Source organism: Prorops nasuta, unplaced genomic scaffold (genome assembly GCF_024137725.1).
Source record: "Prorops nasuta isolate Cenicafe-Biocafe unplaced genomic scaffold, Cenicafe_Pnas_1.2 PNAS00011, whole genome shotgun sequence".
Classification (NCBI taxonomy): Eukaryota; Metazoa; Arthropoda; class Insecta; order Hymenoptera; family Bethylidae; genus Prorops; species Prorops nasuta.
Window position 1 is genome coordinate 524,165 of NW_027116808.1, and position 22,907 is coordinate 547,071.

Consider the following 22,907-nt stretch of genomic DNA (forward strand, 5'->3'; position numbering starts at 1 on the left):
TTCCCCTCCCATCTACTTCTATTTCTTGCTCTCAATCTCCCTTCCCATTCTTTTCTCATATATATTAATATATCGTTTTTCATCTTTGTCCATTTCTTGTTTTAAATTTCCCTATATACCCATTCTTCTCCTCCTGTTAATGCAATTATACTAGCAATGCTTTCATTTTGGAAAAACAATTCGTACACCGACCTGCAGATATTGCACGATTTAAAGATCAATATTTATCATTTGAGATTTACAAAGATTTTTAAATAATTGAAGTGCTTGAGCGAGGAAAATTCTTTAATCCTTAAAAATAGTGGAAATATTTGTGTATAGTTTTATGCATGAAAAAACAGTAGAAAGAAAAAAGGACTAAATGGAAAAAGAAGCTGGATGCCAAAACTAGTAGAGAGAACGTATATTAAGCACGACGAGTAATCCACGATAGTAAAAGAAGAGATATAATATAGGTGAGTAGGGAAAGATAAATAGAGAGTGAACAGGATGCATGATGATGAAAAGAAGGAATATTGCACCAAGGAGGCTCTTCAGCGATAAAGGGAGAGAGCGGAAGGAAAGTGGCAGTAGAAAAATACGATATTAGTCAGACGCGTAACCGATGATAAAACAAGAAAAGAATGCAGTACAGTCGCTTAAAGAAAAAAAAAAAAAACATTCAGCACGATAAAACAACGCACGACGATAAACGGAACAAATATTAGATAATATACCCAGGAAGATATCCGGGTAAAAGAGAGAAAGCAGAATGCACGAGAAAAAGACGACGTTAGAAGGACGCGTAATCGGGAATACGAGGGGATTGACGGACGAAGGAGATTCAGCCCACACCCTTCGGACCTTTGGCCGAGAGCGGTGGTGGTAGTAGTGGCAGATTCTCGACCCAGGGAGCCACGGTGCATCCTCGTTCCGAACCTCACCGTGGAGGGGTAGTAGCTGTGGAGAGCCTCGGGAGAGAGAACGAGAGAGAGAGAGAGAGAGAGAGAGAGAGAGAAAAGGAGAGAAAGGCGGATACGCCTGCGCATTTGGAAGAAACTCGGCGTCGGCGTCGTCGGGGGCGTCGTTCCATGATCGTCGGTGCCTCGAGCGTCCTCTGGCAGACAGTCTCGTCGCGGAAGCCCCACGGAGGGTTTTACTACTTCCCGATTCGCCGAAGGATGCCCTGTGGCATTCGCCGCTGCAGTGCCAGCTTCAGCCACAAACACCCCGAAGCTTCAGCCATCAAGCTCGCAGGTGGATCCTGCTCGACGACCAAAATTCCCATCGAGCCACTCCGCGAAAATCCATGAATCGCTAGAAGCGCCTCGCCAACTCGTGCAACATCATCAGCCTGGAAAAATGGGGCGTACGTCGCTGGAGGAGCTTACGCGACACGGATCGATCGTCAAATAACCGTCCGTTTCACGCGGACTCGCAAGCTCGATTCTCTAATTTTCCGCAGCTTTATTCATTCCCCAGACGAGTTTGTTTTGGCCATTGAGAAGGCTATTGGGACTTTAGCAGTGCGAGGTACGATCGTGGCTCCACTCGAGCGAGTCTCGGACTGTTTGTAGGTTAGGATTTACGAGATGCATCGTTGAGAATTACCTTCGGTCCGCCGGTGATTTTTTTCATACGAGTCGGAGGTAATATACGAGTATGTTAAATATTCAGGGGGTTTTCTGAGTGCGGACAGAAATAATTGGCTTTGGTACTGGGTATACGCGTATTGGTGTGGGAACAGTTTTGGGTGGCAGGAAGCGTGAGGAAGGAACGTTTTATTTTTGAGTTCGTGTGCTACCGAAGGCAGCAAAATGGGATCGATCCTAATCAGATGACCGTCGTTGAAGGTCGACCAAGGAATTCACGCGTGACGTTTCGGTGGAATCTCGGAAGATTTTTTAGTGGGGAGAATGGAGAAAATGTGTCGACCCTCCACACGAATACGTTGATGAAGCTGTTCTACCGGAAGTGCCTGTCCGGTTAAGCACAAGAGTTGGAATAGATCAGTTTTCCGAAGGAATCACTGAGAATTATAATTTTTGAAACTCTTCCTATATGTCGTAGAATATACATATATATACATCTAAATGTTAGTATGAATAAGAGCATAATAATCTACTGGAATCAATGAAGACATACTGAAGAATTAAATTTCAATTGACTCGAAGTTGAGGAACCAGGGGGAATTGAGAATCTTTCCTGTTGAAAAGTGAAAGTGGTTTGAAATGATAATGGAGATGAGAATTAAGATCAGTGAGGTTCGGTAGAGTGAATTCATAAAAAATTGTACAGCTGGGGTGAGTCGGAGAGGGATCGATATTAATATATTCGATGAGGACACGTGCTAGACTCGTAAGGGGAGGAACTATGTACGTGGGAGTATTCGTGGTCCCATGCGGTCACGCATTTAAATATTAGACGTGTGACGAAGCATCGTTTTGTTTTTCGACACGCGACTACGCGCCAAAATCGGAACACACGTACGCTCCTCACGCCACTCACACTCGTGCATACCTCCAAGTATCGTGCGCGCTTGCGTTCTCACGTGGTTCTGTAATTGTGAAAACGTGCAAGATTAGAAACTGGAGAGCAACGAGGGACTAAAGTATAACTAAAATTGGAAAGGCTATTCAAAGGTTTCTTTGGTTCAGAGAAAATAATCAGTGATTAAAATTCATTGAGAAAAAGAAACCTTGCATTCTCACGTGTTCCGATAACTGTGAAATCGCGATAGATTAAAAACTGTAAATTAGCTAAACGAAGAAACTTACGTACAACCAAGATTAGAGGATTATAAATCTCTTTGATCGATAGAAAAAAAGGAAAATTCATCGGGAAGAAGAAATAAGATAAAATTAAGAAGGGTTTTAGACAAAGATCGAATCCCAAGCAAACTGATCAATAAAATTCTCAATAAGAGTGAAACTAGAGAATTTAAATCGAGAGTCCAATTTGATAATCTCGTCATGGTGTGCGTGGGGGTTCACCAGGTGTCGTTCCTGGCGAACAGTGCCGGAATTTTTGTGGTATTTTTCGTGATCTTTTTGAGCCAGGTGGCGAGATCGTTCGTATTGGAAGGTTCGGGCAGTAGTTACGCGCAATTTCGAAAGTGGAACGCAGGTCTGAACGGGACCTTGGAGTTCGAGTTCAAAACTGGTCAGGGTAATGGTCTGCTGCTGTACACCGATGACGGTGGTACCGTGGATTTTTTCGAGGTGAAATTGGTAGAGAGTGCACTGAGGTTGAGATACAATTTGGGGGGTGGTGCTCAGATCGTGACGGTCGGCCACGACCTTGGCGACGATCGTTGGCACAAAGTTCAAATCAGTAGATCCAATGAGAACACTACGTTGACAGTGGATGGCGTGAGCGCGGTGTCAACGTCGCGTGGCAAGGAATTTGAATTTGGCAAACCTCAAAGTAACTCGGATGTGTACATCGGTGGAATGCCTAATTGGTACAATAGCAAGCTTACCTTGCTGGCGTTACCTAGCGTCATCTTCGAGCCGAGGTTCAACGGTCTCATCAGGAACCTGGTTTATGCTGATGGGGAGAATACCGTGCCCAGGAGACAGGAAATGAAGAGTCGTGACGAAAAGGTCAGTCAACCGTAATCAGAATGGCTCATTAAGATAATAATCTGCAGATTTATGGCTCTTTGTGTAATTTTTCAATTGGACTCTCGGTATTTTAGTTGTTGAGTGTCGTGCAAGCTTTTGCACAGTGTATAGTTATTAAAAAAAATTATTAGTTGCAAGAAAGTAGGATTATAATTTGTTTAATTTTTCAATCGAATTTACAGAATTATAGTTATTAGTTATAATGCAAGTTTTTTGTATAGTTGTTAGGAAAAAGAATGATTGATTACAGGAAAGTACGATTAGCATTGTCACGGTACGATTTCAATGGAACGACTCGAGATACGATATCACGACTCTTCGTGAAAGGAAGAGATAGATTATATATACCGAGCTATTTATATGTGTGTATATCGAGGGAGAGGGAAAGGTTTTCGTGATTTTTGATTCGATTCTTACTGCATCGTGGGATGAACTGTATATATATATACCATGGCTGGTTCTTTTAAGCAGGATGTGAAAAAATAGTAGGGGACTATCGATCGACGAGGACAACTATAAACCAATGTAGGAACCCTACTAAACGGGCAAATCTATTTTTACCCTCGCCTATTTCAGCCTGATTTTTGCAGGAACTCCTTATATTCTTCTTCTTTCTTCGAAAGGTAATATTCAATGACGCCCGATGAAACCACTCGAGAATCTATAAAATTTATTCTGGCATAAAAGCAGTAAATATTCCAGCCACGACAGATATGCAGTTTATTTATATAACTGGGTATTTTTCTCTTTTGTATATATATATATATGTATGCGTGATATTGCATGGGTGGATGGAAAATTGAAGAATTAAATGGAATTCTTTAGCGGAAGGACGAAGAGGATTTGCAAAAATTCCAATTTGACGATATTAGAAAGGATTTTATTCTGCATAGAATTTCAGGGCTTATCTATGATACGCTTCCATAATATCGTATACTTTTACGACTTGTGTGATAAGTTCTGTCCTTGGCTCGAAGGCTGCTCGGGCTTTAAAAGCGAATTGTTAACGAGCCGATAGGGAACTAATTTCTGATATAAAACAGAATGTGCTTATACCAGAAATCGTAAAATATAATTTTTACTTTTTCCTCGATAAATCTAGGGTTGTTTTTAGGTGCTATATATATGTATGTTGTTATAACCTTGTTTTAGGGGTAGAGCATAGATTCGGTAATTTTGATAACGACTGGAGAGTTATCGTTGCCATAGCAACTACGCTTTAGCATGTCACTCTACTGACTGATATTCTCTATTTGTCTCCTTATCTAATCATTAGCTCTCTGCAGGGTTATTGCGCAGAGCCTCGTCTGTGTATTTTGCAGCTCCCTGGTGAAACATTTTTATACCCTCTGCCCTACTAAATCTGCTCCAAACAGCTGAGGTTGCTCTCAAATGTAAAAGTAATTATGTTAAAAAATTTCTTTCGCAGTGATAGATTTTGCTGTGGAAATAATCTGGCATTTTTGTTGCTAAATAGTTGATATTACTATTTTTTCGTCTAATTGCATTTGTAATACCAGAGTCTTGTTATTTGCTATGCGAAACGTTAAAATAATGCAAATGATAATTTATTTCTTATTTGATCAATGTGGAGAAGCATGAGTATTTTTCCACTTACAATCAGTGTTCTGGTTAATTTTTCACTTTCGACGTTGTAATTAGGAAAATGAAGGGAAGTGAAGACTTTTTCGGAAAATTTGTCTTTTCGTGTAACACGCATTGCGTGTTAGCCAGCGCGTGAAATCAGAGATAAGGGGTAGTCGTCAGGACTACCATTTGATGGGTGTGTGTTCAAAGGTCGACGTTGGAATGGCATGTATAATTCGTATGAATGAAAGCCAAATGTGATGTTTTACATGATTTTTCTGTTTTTTATGAAAATATCGTCAACGTTTCATTTATTTATTAATTACCTACACCGAATGAGAGACATAGAATTTTAAATATAAACAAATTAACAATCCTTCCTCAGTTTTTTCGTATAATGAGAAGCTTGAAACTGAAGATGGTATACGAATAACGATGAACAGTGCTGCAAATAAAAATTAAATTAACAGATTTACCAAATGGAATAAACGTATGCCAGAACCTGTACCTTAGGGCACTTTTATTTAAATTACTGTTGCTCTAACTTAGAGAAAATAATTTATTAATATTCTTTTACGTATTCTCTTTATGCATAGATGACTTGTCTCTCAAATATCATTGCAAACTTTTTTGCTAAATTAAAAGAATCCTTTGATGTAAAGAAAAATAAATGTCCAAGATATACAAAGCTCTCCCCTAGCCAAATGAAGAAACCTAATATTAAATCAAGCTAATTAAAATAAGTGTAATGGAAAACTAATGGAATATTGAAATACGATTGTCTAATTACTCGTAATTAGATTTTACAGAAGTCAGAAAAATGAATAGAGAAAGGCAAGATGAAAGAAGGGAGAAAAATTGACTCAAGAATAACAGTTTTAGGGACTGAATGCACGGTTAGACAGCCACAGGGCAGCATTTTGCTAAGCATGCTACATCGTTTTCCAATAAGATCTATTTTCCTATAGTGAGAGAATAGCAAGTGTTGTGTCAAACACGTTTTACGCACCTATTGCTTCGCCAATAAAACGACCTCATTCATTTCCGTAGAACTGCATTACGACTACTATAGATGCACGAGATCTTATTGCATCGCGTAATTTGAACTCTAAGTACCTCTCGAAACCTGAACCATCTAAATGTAAGATTAAAGATTACGAGCTTTCGTAATTACCTTGATGAAAATTCCACCTTTAATTTGCAACAAGATTAACATCTAAATTGACCGCCCATTCACTTTTCTCTCTTCACATTTTACTCCCCCTTTTCTCTTTATCTTTTGTTTATCTACTCGTTAAGGCTTTTTCTACTTACAAAGTGTTTTTTAAAATTAATTATACTCATTATTCTTCATAGAATTTCTATTGGTATACTGCACACTGATTCTCTTTTTGTTTCTAAATAGGGTGATTAACGAAACTTTTGGTGTATAATAATCTGTATACATGTATACACTAAAATAGGTTAATATGATAATATTCAGTTGCAGTTCTGTCAAATACAAAATAATATACAAATAAGTATTTTGAAAGTATTGAAAATTAAAAGATTTAAAAAACATCAAATGATAATTAGTACAGGTATAGGCTTTTATTTATTTAACATTTGTACTATTATAACCAATGCAAATTAACAAGCTTAACATACTTTTCCATACTTATTCTAATCAATCACATAAATATATTTAATATTAATGAACAAAACTTAGGTTAATGGAAATTAATAAGATCTTTTATGTGCATATTACATTAAATTTGTATTATTACAATATTTGCTGAAAATGTTTGACGTAAAGCTCAGAGATTATTATTGATTTATTCAGCAAGATTCGAATTAGATTTTGCTGCATGTGAAAACGTGCCACTCGATCACTACTTATAAATAAAAAAAATGTATATATTTAGTCCTAGAGTACAATCAGATTTCTCATTATTGTAGGGAATGCAATGAACTTGTCGGATTGCGTTTTGATACTTGCACGAGTCAAGGGATGTGAATGTGATGTGTCGAGAGATGGAGGAAGGGGGTAGAATTGGAAGGAATCGTGTTGTCTCTCGCACAGCTAGTTATACCTGGGGTTCTTTGACCTTAGGAAAGGATATACGTATAGCTATATAAATGGAAACAGAGTAACTTATTTATTCTACTAAAATCCTTCTGCTTACCACGAGATTTACTGTTCTACCACATTGACAGGCCGGAAATTGCAAAATTCTTTCATAAAAAATTTCACCTGTGCTATATACACGAATATACTTTTCAACGTTGATTAAATCCTTGGAGGATACTCGTACGAGCATCGTTAAATTTTATCGACAAAAAAATGTTTCATAATTCAGAAGAAATGAGGAATATCGATCGATTAATTATTGGAATATTAATATGATAATTGGAAGCTCGTCAATGCATTAATTATTGTTTACGAGCCTTTAATACTTTCTAGCATATAAATAAAAAAGAGGTGATTAAATAAGTAGAGGAATAGCTGTCGTAGCAGTAAGTACGTAATTAGTCGTTTTCATCACCGGTCTGGAGAGCCTCGCCAGTCGTTAACGCCAACGACGACGATAAGCGTGGAGATGCACTTCCACAGAGTTCCGACGAACAAGGGAATGCTTTTGGTTTTCCACCAACGAAGATCACCAGACTTGCCAATTTGCTGCTTATAGGTTCCCTCTGAGAGATCACCTATTACTTACAGACTTCATTTCGTACAGACGCCATTATTCTCTCGATAACTCAGTCTTGCTAATTTGCCAACTGAGATAACGACTCGAGGGCTCCGACATTTTAATTTTTCATTATTATAATTGTATATTTTTTACATGTACGTGTGTGGTATACTGTGAAACGATCTGTAAAAAAATTGTCACAACAGTCGAATGGTTTTATAATTATCGAATAATTATAAAAGGTCATTGACACTTTTATTACAGATTTAATAAACCACTGTGAATGATTATTGGAATATTTTTTAAATCCATCATCGATAGTATATAGCTTTACAAATCGACCGAGTATTTCTGTCAGCGAGCAAATCCGAACGGTGGAATGTGAGCTACTGTGCTTTGAACGAGACTGTGGGGACGATATTTTAAGGGAGTAGGAAAAGGGTGGAAAAAATCCAAGCCAAGGGTTGTCGCTCGAGTTACGAGCACGCAGAGAGCTGCCGGGTGGTTTCATAAGCGGTTAGTCTAAGTCATCATTATGACACTTAGGAATTTCAGGAATATAGCCGTCTACATTTTCACGTTTACCTTCAAACTTTAGAGATTTTTCCACACAATACAATCCACGAGGAATAATTTCAAGCTCGACGATGAGAAACTGTGAAGCTATTTTATGTCTATTATTATTATTTGAAATAAACCATACTCTTAACGTAAAATAGGAATTATTTATGACGCGAGGAAAGCTTAGAATTTCGTTTATAAAAAAGTTTAATTTTTTTAATCGTGTAAATTTATTTTTAACGATGTCTCCGAGTGTAAAATAAAATCCTGCTGGCTATATTGTATGATATTCGCAAGACGCGGGGATCGAAGAGTGGGGGTTGAAGGAGGGGGGAAAGAGTTACGAGCACGCAGAAACGGGATTTGGTTTTGTCGGCGGTTGGCCGAACAGGCGAGTCCGCGGTTGCTGCGCGCGGAACACTGGGAATGGCAGGGAATGCTTTCCGTTTCCGGTGCGATGCCTGCCGCCATATTCCCGGGGCACCGCTCTTCCGGACATACCCCGCTATCACACGCTGACCCTTCTATGCTACCAACCCCCTCCCTCGCCCCCCCCCTCCCCACCCTCACCGTTCTCTTCAATTTCCCTACCATTTTCACGACTCTCCAACACTCGCTTTTCCTTTCCTTTAATGGGACGACGACCGCCATCGCTCGACGAGTAAAAATAAATTAAATAACAAAATATCAACAATGCAGTCCTTGATCACTGTAAAAATGAGTTTATTCTGGAAATCTCGATGAATTCACACTTTTTTCTCACTAACGAGGAGTCCTCAAATTTTATATAAATTTAATACTCTGTAACTCGATTATTTTTAATCATTAAAAATATCTTCTCTAATTGCTAAAACTGCAATGTTTTGCTTGTAAATATATCTTCATGTAAATCTGTAAATAACATTTTAGTATTTAAAAGTTATCAATTCTAAATAATGGAAGGTATCGCATCAACGATACAGCGAACATTCATTTTGTTACAATAACAAAAGTCAAAATATACTACATTAATTTATCTAATTGAAGCATATTGTTGTGAAAATATTCAATAGCAAACTGGCCTTAAAATAAATAACATAAATAATCTCGTACATGTGCCAATGTTGTTTGCACTGCTAGATGGAGCACAGGGTAGCATAAAAGCTGTCTCGTATTTTCTTCACGTATAAATAGAAACGTCAGTTAGTATAATAATTATGAAATCGCGAATGCTCAATTATTTACGTACAATATATAGTATAAATAATAATATTTTCAGTCAATTTACAATTGAGACTGGAAGTTTTACTTTGCAAAATTACAGATGCGTCGATAAAAGAACGGTTCTTATTTCAGGATCTTTTTATATCACTACTCGAGGCACATACACGTAGATTCGTACTCGCCTATGTAAATCGCGGGAATTTTCAGTTGGATAGTCGTGGCTTTCCGAGCACACGTATACCTACTTGTCAACGTGACGTTTTATCCTCCCCGTTTATCTTAAGCTCCAAAAGTTTTTTTTCAAACCAGCTGCGTGACTCGCGTCGAACGCCTTCTCGAACATGCAACTTCTGAGAAATGCATAGCATTGAAACAAGTCGACTGGGAAATATCGCATTCTACGTTATATATAGATGAGCCCTTCGAGTTTAGCAGCAAAGTACTGAAATAAGTGGCCGAGTATCAAGGCCACTGACAGGACATTTTAAAGGACGCAAACTGGACAAATTTCCTCCTAAAATTTCCTCCTGAATTTTCCTCCTGCTGGAACGTCCCTCTCTCGAGAAGCTGCATTATCCCGAGTCATAAAAAAGATACGACCAAATTTGATTCGTGGAATGCAGGTTTTCTGCTTTTCGAGAGAGTATCGCAATGGCGTTTCAAGTTGATAGGGTGCACCTTTTTGGCACGAGTTTCCTACGGACGAGGCTGTCGACATTCAAAGATGCAACGAGTAAAACCTTCCCACACGGACACAGCAAAGTTTTAAAATTCTCTGTACACGTATATATATATATATATATATATATATATGGTATACAGAATCCTGTGGAAAAGGTTCGAACTCCTTGAATGTCCTTATGGTTTATGCAGCATCATCCTACATGAATAAAGATGCGTTTAATATTTAACGATTTGAGGGGGAAAAATCGTTAATCTAAATTGTTGCAGACTCGCTTCTTATTTTTCTGTTATGCATGCACATGGACGTCTCTGTATACCGGGCTTGCTGGAGCATGAAAAATAGGGTGCAATAACGCTGCTCGGTAAAAGACTCGTCCAGGTACTAAAGGTAACTAAACGAATAGCAGGAACGAGCTTCCATTCCATCCGCTCCCTATTATGAACGGTATATTCGAGGGCGTTACTTTTCAACCCGGTCTTATACATGCCCATAGGAGTCTGATGAAAACGTTGGGGCTCTCTCGCAGTGTGGAGAAAAAAAAATTCAATATACGTAAGCGAGCGTCTGTAAAGTTAAAAGTGTTTAGAGCTGAAAGCTAAAATTCTTAAAGGACTAGAGTACAATCCCACGAAACAGGGAATTGTTGAAAGGAGTATCGCGCGTCGAGTGTTTTTTTTTAATTATCGCACGTGAGACGGTGATTAGTAGTGAGAAAGATAAAAATTATGTGTAAAAGTGTTTATTATTTTTAGGAAACTCAATGTAGGACTGTCTTTTTTCTCAAACCTACACTATGCACCCTTTAAATCCAAACTTTCCTCTTCTTTGTTCAACATTCCAGAGTTAGTAGGGAGCTGTAGTCCCTTCAATAAGCATTTACACGACTCCATTTTCGCCCCTAGTCCAAGGGGAGGAAACCGGAGATGAGATACAAGAAAAACTCTTTCGTTAAAAGTGCAAACAAGAAGAGGCTCGGATAAACTTTGTTTGTTTTGCTATAAACGCTCGTTCTTAGCTAAAAGCACGCGAGATGCACTTTTCCTACTATTTGCGGTGCATTTAGCCATTGCAGCTGACTGTTGTTACCACTGCTTTTACTTTATGTATGCGATGCGAGCAATGGGAAAAGAGGCTGAGGCCAATAAAATTGCACGTATATAAATATTTGCCGAAGCGAGCATCAATGAGAATCCTGGAGAACGGACCAAACCGATTAGGTGCAAAGTGGAGATACACCATTTTTTTATTTAGTCTATATACGTATAGTACATCTTCCATGCCAAACTCGAGACGACGATGGGTAAAAAATATTCGAGCAGTCTTGCAACCTTGAAAACGCTCATCCCTTATTCCATGCTTATCCACCGATAATTCTCCTTCGACGTGGGACACTGCACCTTTATGAATTATCCGAGCTATGAATAATTCAGACTTATTTACAATAGCAAACTGTCCAAACTCGTGTCAAAGTCGAAAGTCCTTGCACAAGAACCTGCTCATCCTTCTTGGAGAGAGAGAGAGAGAGAGAGAGAGAGAGAGAGTGGAAAGGGGAGAGGGGAACATCAGTGGTGCACCAGCTCTAGTACACCTTGCGGAAGTTGAGGAAGGGGTTGGAGGGGGTGGAAAACAGCAGAGTGATATTGCAAAGGTCGAGCAAAGGAAAATATCGAAGCGAGTGGAAGGGGATAAAGTCTGGTGGAAGCTGGACCGGAAACGGAAGTTAAAGCAAGGCCTCGTGCCAAGCATCGAACGGACGAGTTAAAAAGAGTGTAAAGGCTGCTCTCGAATATTTATGATTGGAAAACTGTTCGAGCATGGTGTATATAGTTTATGGAGGATCAACTCGTACCGTACGAGTCCGGCTACGAATCTCGTGGGATCCTCTCACGTACACGATCCCAGGATAAACCTTCACAGTTTGCTGCAATTTGCATTCGAAACCTTATCTTCGTCCCAACTTTAAAGAAAAGATCAATTTATGTATATATAACGTAGAAAGTATTTCAGTGACACTGTTATATATACGAAGGATCGTGCAGGACGCAGGAAGAATTTGGTTAAGAGCAAATTTTCGTCCGGGGAGGATAATTTCAAAATTCTCGATGGATTTTAAAAAATTACTCCTACCAGCAACTCTTTTTTAATCACTCTCGCGACGACGCACTAACGCGGGAAAAGTAGCTCGGTGGCACAGGAGCACACTTTACTCGCGCAGTTTCCTTTTCCAGCAGCCACCGCTATTCCCCTCCTCCCCCCCCTCCAACGTAATATAGCTTTTGTGCCACAATTTTCGCGGTATAGAGGAAATTTAATACCGCCTCATCCAGCGATTATTAATAAATTCTGATTATCCTCGAAACTTTACTACTTACCGATGCACCATACTTGTTTGTATTAATATTTACATGTTACATACACTTACGTATATACCCACATCTTAAACTTCCCTGCTGCTATATTATTATTCCTCGGAATATTTACCGCGAAATTTATGTATTACCCCAGGTAAGTTTTAAAAGTTCATTTGGAATCGCAAGAGTCGTAAACTCTAGGGGGATTACGGGGGAGGGGGGAGAGTGTATCTGCAGAGCGATAGGTTAGGGAACAATGAGACTCGTTAAAAATACTCGGAAATGCCTGGACACTCTCGTAGAAATTGAAACGGTTCGACGAGTCGGTGCACCGGGTATTTTGCTAAGGGAGGAGGGTTGGGAGGGGGTAAAGAGAGATAGGATCGACTAGACCGTGTATGTGCATCGTGGCTGTTCTGCCGCCTCGGGTGCTTCGACTGGCGTTTCCCAGGAGAAATTCCATAAATTTGGCTGCCATGGCAGCTCGGTCTTGCTCGATCGCGTAATTCGACGTGAGAAAAGTAGACGGTCCCAGGGAAAAAAAATGTGACGTCCCCATCGACGTGCCGCGCCGGAGGGTGACGCTGCTGTTGGCTGGCTCGCCCGACCATCAGCGATTATTGGAAATTGCAGAAAAACACCATTTGTCACGACGAACAAAATTATCGAACGCTCTTATCTTTGCCTCGAACAGGACTGTTCGCCAGCACTGGGAACAATCTAAAAACCTGTGCATAGCGTTTAAAAAATTTTCCATATGCCATTTACGACTATGGATCATTAAGGGAAAACTCGACAGTGATGAACTTTTAAAAAAATCAGACACACGCGTGTAGAGACGCGGAGGACTCCAGAGGCTCGTGTTCCAGGGTTAATATAGAGTAATTTATCACGATGCGAAAGTTGAGAATTGTTCGCGTCGAGTAACTTCAGGTAATTCCTTGTCAGCGTTAAAGCTGGCTGAGTTCTCTTTCTTTTCTCACCCTCGTGCCCCCCCCCCCCACTCTTTCTTCTGTATTATATATATATATATATATATATAGACATTTCCTTCTCTTTCCGTTTGAGATTCAGGATCCTAAGAGATGGCAGGGCTCTTTCCACGGGGGCCTCGGAAATGATTAAGTTGTCCCACGAGCTTCATCCTGTCCTGAAAGAAGTTCCTCGCGAGACGATTTTAACCCTCGGGCAGACTCGAGACGAAAGGGAGGGGGTAAAGGGAGACGTAGAGGGTGCGGGACTCCATCAGCTTTTATCTTCGATCGCAGTTTCGCGTGGCTGCGGTCTCCTTCGCGTAAAGTCGGTCGCGATAATCGATACGTCTTCGACTAACTTCGCCCCTGGCATTGCATTTCTACCTTTATTCTTACCTTCCCCTTTCTTCCACTCCTAACCCAATAAGCCCAGCCACCTCTGAATATATATACGCTCTTTTTAAGTGGTTAAAAATAATTTTGGATTTAGATCTGATTGTTTTAGGTTTTTCATGTTGGTAGAACTCTGCGGAATTATTCTGCAGTGAAAAATTTGTCCATTCTTTTGAATTGATAATATGATAATTTGTTTTTGACCTCAGCTGTGATTTTAAATGTTTGTGGAAGTTGAATTTTATCTTTGACGTAATTTCATATTTTACTCCGCTCTCGTATGAATTTCTCGAGAAAATGGAAATTTCGTGCCACGATTTCCTTCATTGCGGCACGCTGGATAATTCCAGTGTCTTCGTTGAGAAGTTGTTCCGAGAACTGGTCAGGATCAAAGGATCTCTGGCACCATGATATGCATTTGGAATTTAAATATGATTTAATAGGAATCTTTGGGAACTTTCGCCACTTTCATTGAGAAGAAATAGATCGCGCGGCAGGAAGGTACGAGCATTTCAGAAATTTATTCTTAGTAAAGATTCTGACTATAATTACCATCCAACGTCATTGATCCCTTTCGAAAGAGTCACTTTTAACTCTCTCTTCTCACTATATAATATAAAAGGAGATATTTCAATATTACTGCAAAGATAAGAGGGTGATTGAGTCGAGATAAGCAAAATTGCTGAATTTCTCTGATTGTTTCCTGTGAACCTAGATATAATCTTGATTTACTTACAGAGATTAATTAGCTGTAATTAAAATTTCCATCCAACCGTAATAAACTCGTAACAAAATAAACAAATTTTCTTTGGAAATAATAACAAAAATCCAGCCAGGCAATTGCATTAGAAAAATATTAAAGCTTCTTAACATTTAATCCAATTAAATTTCTTTCAAGTCAGATAAAGCCTCTCTTTTTAAAACTAAACCATTCGAGTTCAGCAGTAATAAATATTTGTTCAGTAAAAAGCTGCAGAATAATTAGCAAGTTATAGAGAGAATTCTTTTAATTTCATTATGAGCATAAAAATATAATATTACAATGGTAGTCGAATATGTATTATAATTTATTATTTTTCGTGGGAGACTGACGATGCAATTTTGTTGGATTTCTTGGATAACTTTCGATAGCAATTTCGTGCGAAGTTGTTCGAATGGCAATGAGGCGTGCCAGAGCGCGGGTAGTGACTTTCTTCCCGCGATACTCATGTCAGAGACGAGTTTCCCATTGGTGCGTCCCTGTGGGCGATTCTTTAGATCGAGAATACTTGGCCGTTGTTTCGATAGACGAAAATTTTTCGAATTCCCCTTCCAATAAAAGTTATTCGTTCTCTGCGAACTTTGCTCTTTTCTTTTTCCATCTTCCCTCCGACTCTGTCTCTCCTTTTATCATTATACCTCCACTATCTCAATTTTCTTCGAGATATCGCACAGAAAGAGCAATGTAACGAGAGAACTTATTAAAAACTAAAGCTTCATTTCCTTCGGAGAATCTTCCACCTAATTTATGTCCTTTACCGGTAGACATCTCACAGTGTTATCGACAGGAATTCAACACAAGTTTATCATTAACAGTGCAGCTAAACTTTCCGTTACCAAATACTTGAGATATTTTCATCTGTGCACGCGTTACAAAGGCTACATTCAAATTAGCAAAAAAGCAACACATTATACTCAGTCTTAGAACAATTAAGATTTTAAGATTCTCGCATTTTTAAGTATTATCAAAAATTAAAACACCAAATTTTCAAAACTCCACATTAATATCATGAATTTATATCGTTTTATAAAGTATAAAAAATATCTTTGACGAGAAATAAAGAAATGTGAAGATTTTCAGTACAAGGAATATAGCATGCAGAGTGTAGATTTGGTTCGTAAAGGTATATACTTATAGAGATAGCTTTCTGCATTTCGTCGTAGGAAAGGAAATACGTGCATGGTTTAGCTATATAAAAGGGTGTAAGGAAATCTCATAAGCAGGACTCGGATATGCGTTTAAGGAAAAGCACAGACAGCTCCTCGCTTTCTTTTCTTTCCTTTCATTTCTTTAGCCAGTGGCTTCTTCGGAGTGCGAGTTGTGAAGTGGGGGGGGGGGGGGGGGGTTGGAAAGACGTTCTCCGAGGCTTGGAGTGGAAGAGGGTGGGGGGGGGGGATGGGAAGAAGGATTTGAAACGGGGACAGCGACGGTTAATTAGAGCAAAAAACACGAGGCTGAAAAAGCGGACAGGCAGGTGAGGGGAGGGGGGGGGGGTGAGCTGGGCTAAAGGCTATCATGGTATGCATGCAGGTTAGGTGAGTGGTGAGTGGGGGGTGAAAGTGGTGGAAGTATACTCGTGGGGTTGCTGCCCTACTACGATAAGCAAGCAGCCGCAACACGCGCGTGTGTGCACGCTACACTCGTGAAGTGGACGAGCATGTTATTTAGAGTGGCTGCGGAGCGCGGAGGCACCTAATGCCCTTAATGACGTTACTGCCATCTTCGATGAAGAGCTCATAATTACTGCTGAAAAAAAACTGTGCTATACTCCGAACTCGACGTTGATTTAACACGATTCGCGATTTAACGCGAATCGAGTTAATTCCATCCTTATGACTCTCCAGACTCCTGTGAACTCGACTTTATATTTTCTGTCAAAATATTTAATTTGTTTTTTCGTTTGATGAGAAAATCTTGCGAATCACTTTGCGTGTTTCCTCGCGAAGAAGAGAGGCTTGTGCCGCATCCTCGTGACTGTTACTGTTTTATGTAATTGCTCGGTGAATTAAACGAGCTTGCTTCTTCCTTTGAGATTTAATCAACGATGTGTTATTTTAACGTATGATTTTTTTGTAAACATTTAGCACGAGGCAAAAAAACTTAAGGTTATTGTGCTGCTCCTTGAACGTATATTTTATGCTTTATTGCAAACACGAAGGGATTACTGCAGCAATGAGCTTTATTGTAGAAATGAAATCCGTTTATTTGCAAATGTATAAAAAGATGTCGTAAATTTATTTGACAAGCTCTAATTTATTCTTTACGAGTGTCTATTTCAAGATACGAATTGTTCCACATCCTTTGAAACGGCCGGTTAACTTTGATCAGCGTCTTACTACAGTGCGGCAGTAAAATGCAAAGTACACGTTTGAATATGACAGTCGTTTCACGATCCGGGCTAAAATAGCTTATATTTAAAGAAAATGTCGCCGTGAGACTCTTTGGAAAAGGCATCTTTTTTCTTTAAGCGAATTTATTTTACTCGCCTCGCCATAATACTTTTTACTGTTTAACGTCTCTACTTACTTACTTAGCCACACCGTAGTCCAGCTGTAAACGTGCGATGCATAGATAATTTCTAGCCTTTTCTCTGAGCTGCTACCAAACATACGCATCGTTTCAACCATGTATAATTTATTATAGGTTATTCGATCATTGATTAAAAATAAAACTATGGTAATAAAAAGTTTTGTATATATATTTTTATGAGACGAAAACCAGGATAATATTTTATGCATTTAAAAATTAGTGATAATTAAAAATTTACTTTTTAAATCTTGTCAACTAATACATCTGACAAAATGTATATTAGGATGAAGGAAGTAGTTGGCATAAAATTTGATGGAAATTTTCTCTTCTTCCTTGCTAACCTTACGATCCAACGATAAATAGAAATTAGAGAAAATGAGCCATCTCGCACGAAGGATTGTTAGATACGATACGAGATTTGGAAAGGATTCTTAGATGTTTCCATGTGTGCGTAGTCTATTTTATACTCTATTCCAGCCACCACTCTTCGTAAGAACGCCGAAAATACCTCGTCGCCGGAGATTGCCGCGTAATATTTTTTACGAGGCACCAGCGTCTGAGATAAGACCCTGGGAGATTCGTGCAATTACCAAACTCCCACTCGCCAAGCTTCTCATTCGTTCTACTTTGTTTATTTACTCTACTTTTTCTTCCTGTTTCAGTGTGGCGGATATCCCTGCGTTGAAACGTACAGCCATCGCAAAACACCAAGGGTGAGTAAGATAACATTTATACATTATTCGTTTTACACAAATATAATGATAATTCCTTCACTGCAATTTTTTATCAGTACATCTTTTCAATGAGATTTAATTCGAATTAGGCTCACCGACTTTTTTTTTTGGATCCACGATGCCTTGTAAAATGGTTGTTTCGGTCAAATAAACGAGGATGTCCAGTACCTATATATATACACACACAAAAGCAAGCCCAGTTTGTTGTTTCCTCAAAGAGGCATCAAACGATGGCTCGTTTTAAAGGCTTTGATCGTGGAAAGCATCGCTGCTCATGATCGACAATCTCGTGGAAGACTCGCCTGGGAATTTGTAGGTATTCCGGCGCCTTCTTAAGTAATCAAATTAGTAGAATCCAATTAATAATGCGTTATACATATATATATATATATAGCGTAGCTCTTGAGCTTCTCAACTTCTCGTTGGTCCAAACTTGCTTACACTTACAAGTGAATGACGTATGCACGTGTTCCATAGGTGATGTGCATATAGGCCGATGCATTCGATTGTAATTAGCCACTGGTAAACGTGGTGCTATGTGTTGGGAAACCACACGTTACTTGCCAATAGCCATTTCGGGTCGCACTTGATTCAATGTAATATTGTAACACGCAGTGTCCTCGAATCTGCTTGCAGATTCGTAGCTATATATAGGTCTTGGTATAGAAATTATATCCATGAGTCCATTTTCCGAATATCTCATTCCTTCCCCCCTCCCATGCATTTTCTCCATAAATGCTAATCTTTGCAAAATGCTTTTCCAAGTATCTAAATCCCCCCCCCTTTTTTCCCCTAATTCAGACCCTCCTTCAATATACTTTGATCCACGAATCATTTAATTTTCAGCCTCTATAATTATTCTCCATTTTTATCCCTCGATAAACTCTATATAATCACAAAATTGCTATATAATTATACCATTATATATCTCTTTATCGATCCACTATTTTTCTCTCCTCCCTTCTCGAGACTCCGCTTCGTCGAACAAACGCCATTTCAATTTCGCGAAACAGCAAACTACTTCTTCGCCATACGGAATCAGCTTGTCGCTATAGTTACGGAGCGATGAGAATCGTCTTCTAATAAGCGAAACCGTGTGTCCCGTAATTATGTGAAACTCGCTATAACTTTATCACACACCGACCACTATGCATAATGCAGTACGCTACCGCTTTTAGCTCTCTTCTATCTCGATCGATTTCATTCTCATTACAATAACAGCATTTCGCTGCTATTGGTTTCTTTGCCATTTACCATTGAGTTTCTGGTCCTTGACCATTGATCCGTGACGCGAGATAACAAATACGTGAACAGCTAATAAATAATAAACTATCTGTCCTTGTCGATATATAAAAATATATTCGTCTGTCTGTGTTTGCACAGTGATAGAATCCAGCGGTATCGAGTATTTGCAATCTTATAAATTTAGCAAAAAAAAAAAAAAATAATCCATGTTAAACGAATTTCGTTTCGGTATTATTATAGGAGATACGAGAGTTTTGCCAACTGAAAATATGCTTTTGACAAAGGCAATATTTTTCGATAGTTTAAATGAAAGTATAGGAGCACGGTGTAGTTGAAAATCGGCATCCGATGGAAGTTGACTGGAATGATTTTCCTGACAATGGGGGTCTGCATTGTACTGGTTTTCGTAATACGGGAAATATCTCTCGACTAAATATTCTGGCGTACTTGGGTCGCTGCCCAACCAATATGGACTTCTTGTTACGAATAATGGTTATTACTACTATATATCTCTAGCGTTACCACTGTTCGACTGCAATGTAAATTTTGTCTTGTGGGGTATTAACAATTTGACCAATAGCTCGACGATTTCTTCGAGTATAGTATTAGGAGGGCTTTCAATTAAAACTGTTTATTAAGAGTGTAATGTAATTTTGTTTATATAACACTGTAATGTGAATTTGTTCTCGTGGTGTATTAAGAGTTTAATCGATAACTGAACGACTCTCTCCTCTTCGAGTCGAGCAATGGTAAGAGATCTTTCGATTAAAATTATTTACTGCTATGTTTCGTTGTAACGAGGAGGCAGTCAATAAAGTCGAGGTTTGCGATTTTCTGCAGTATTGAGAAAAAAGATTGCTGCGATTGATTGATATCGGCATTCCGGTACAGTAGTTTACATGTGTGTGTGCGTGTACAGCCCGACTAGAATGTAAATTTTTTCTTGCGGTATATTAACAATTTAATCAATAACCGATCGACTCTCTTCGAATCGAGCAATGGTATAAGAGTTCTTCGATTACAATTTTATTTACAGCTACGTTGTACTGTAACGAGGAGGTAGTCAATAAAATCGAAGCTCGCGATTTTCTGCATTATTAAGAAAAAAGATTGCTGCGATTGATTGATATCGGTATTCCAACACGGCAGGTTACGCGCGTGTGTGTGTACCGAGTGTGTGGGTGGGTGTGTGAATGGAGAATTATGAAGGCGAGGAAATGCTGCAAAGTGCTTGGGGCGTGAAAAGATTTTAAAAATAGATGAAGACAGGACAAAAAGGGGGATAAAACGACGAGGATGAGGCGGGATGAAAGAAAAAAAGAAGAAATTGTTCGCGACGGGTCATTGGAGGAAAGCGCGATCTGACAAATGGCTTACGATAAAAGTGCACAGCGTTCATTAGGGAGAAATGTTCAGGGGCTTAGAGAACTTCGATCGTAAAATCGATGCATTATAAACACGTTTGGAGCTCGCGTGCCGCACTCCAGGATGACTTTGCACCGCCACCGAGATGATCGACGCTTTTATGTTTTCTATTTAAGCGTCGCACGCCACTCCTTCACACCCCCCCCCCCCCCCCCCGCCACCTATTTTCACTTTTTTACTTCATATTCTTAAATTAACTGAGATTCTTTCACCCTCAAATATATTATAAAGAAAAATAGAGTTTGGTCGGTTTTATTATTTATTTTTCTACTCGAAAGAAAAATTCGTGAGAGTTTATGCAAAAATTTTGCGAATCATTCGTTTGCTCTTGCTTATATAAAAATCTATGTCGAAGATTTTAATCGTGTGAAGAAATTTTAATCTGTATCTCTCGGGATCTCAATTAGCCAACATGTTTTTATTAATTTTTCGTTATATTTTGCAAACGTTTCTGGCTATCCAGGGTAATGCAGGATTAAGCTTCTGCAATAGTTCTTCTTGCTTGGGCGTAATCGGCTTGAAACTTGACGTAAGACGAGTGATTAGGATAATGTAGTTGAGAATAACGTGGTTACCTTGAAGTTAGCCGAATCAGTAGTCCGTGCATGTTTGCAGCAGACTATCCAAGCCCAAACTACTCGACGCTGGCTTTTTCTCCATATTTTTATTGTTTCTCTCCGGCCACAATTTTTTCGTTCCATGCAGCCCTCGTGTTGGCGATGCTCTTTTTTTCTACGGAACTCGCGCTGCTAATTAGGGGAACGTTGCTGAATTCTCGGGATTGTTAGCTAAATCGTATGAAAAAAAATGTTGCAAGACTCTTAGGAGCAATGAACAGGAATATTATCGATCGCGAAGTAGATGTGTAATTTCCGCCAATCGATTAACGTCAAATAGCATTTTAAAAAGCAAACTAGACTAGATCCATCGACCTATTACGTAATCTCAATCGTTTTAGATAAAGTGGATGAGAAGTCTCGTGACTTGCTTTTGTACTTTATGAATATTGCCATCCGTTAAGCGATGCAATATGTATTTCCATGGATCGATAAATCTTTAATGAACGCGAAAAGAGGATTATTAAAATTCTCTCGAAATCCAGAGAAGATAACAATAATTGCTAAACGACGCGCAGCGAGATTCCCTTTTGTGGGAAATCCACGAAAAATTGTCAGCCAAAAGAATTAATCCAGCGAGATATGACGAATCTACCAAAAAACGAGTGAAAAGAGGCATTCGCTGCGTTTATCATTACCAACAGTCGAGAAGTCGATTAATATTAGCGAGAGTATTGTGCAAAGGAAGGGGGGAGGGGGGATTTTTTACTGGAAATTAAATAATTTCTACTTTGCAAATTTTGTATCGATATAGATGCAGCCAAGTGGAAACGGAACTTGGCGATCGGACAATATGGTAACGCGTGTTTGAAAATCGTCAAGTAAAAGGAACGAATGAAAAGGGGTGAAACAATCGTAGAACGCGAGTTACGAGAAATTAATTATGCGAGAATTTATTGATTGGCAATATAACTGAAAGAATTAATCGAGTAAGATTTAATGAATATGTTGAGGAAAAAAAAAATGGCGTTTACCACAGAAATTCCAGCTGATATATATTAGTGCGATTATTGTGTCGGTGTGTGTGTGTGTGTGTGTGGAGGGGATTTGACTGAGAAAATTAAATTATTTGTAATTGGCGAATTTCATGGTGATATATATCCAACCAAATAGAAACGGAACTTACCGATCGGACAATGGTATCACGTGGTCGTTGAATATCGCGAAGTGAGAGAAAGAAAAGATATGATTGTCGTGGAGACAACTGGAAAGAGGTAAGACAAGCGTAGACAAAGTTACGAGAGATGTATTATGAGAGAATTTAGCGATTTGCATGAGTCAGAAGGCGAAAAGCGGAAAGTGGAAGTTAGTAGATGTGTGTCTGTGTGTGCTGACTGCTAGGGTCTAGCAAAGCCCCTTGGGGTCCTCAAACGGGGTGCCCGGAACGTTGCGCGGCGAGAAAATGAATATGAGATTACAAGATAGCGTGAGTGAGATTCTGCAGTCGCTGGAATTTCACGCTATGGATCTTATCGGAGCGAATGCATAATTTTCCTTGCTAATGCAGCCTCGCACATACCCCCTTCCAACTATCATTTCTCCAAAGCACATTGCATCTCTGACTAT

General features: G+C 39.2%; 1 protein-coding gene across 1 annotated transcript in view; it reads left to right on the forward strand.

Moving 5' to 3' along the window:
- The first annotated feature begins 1,136 nt into the window (after window positions 1-1,136).
- LOC136777673 (neurexin 1-like) overlaps window positions 1,137-22,907 on the forward strand; it is a 193,835-nt gene continuing 172,064 nt past the window's right edge. The window contains exons 1-2 of the mRNA XM_066734143.1: window positions 1,137-3,584; window positions 17,983-18,033. Coding sequence (XP_066590240.1) covers window positions 2,952-3,584; window positions 17,983-18,033 — 684 coding nt within the window. The 5' untranslated portion in view covers window positions 1,137-2,951. The remainder of the gene's footprint in view (window positions 3,585-17,982; window positions 18,034-22,907) is intronic.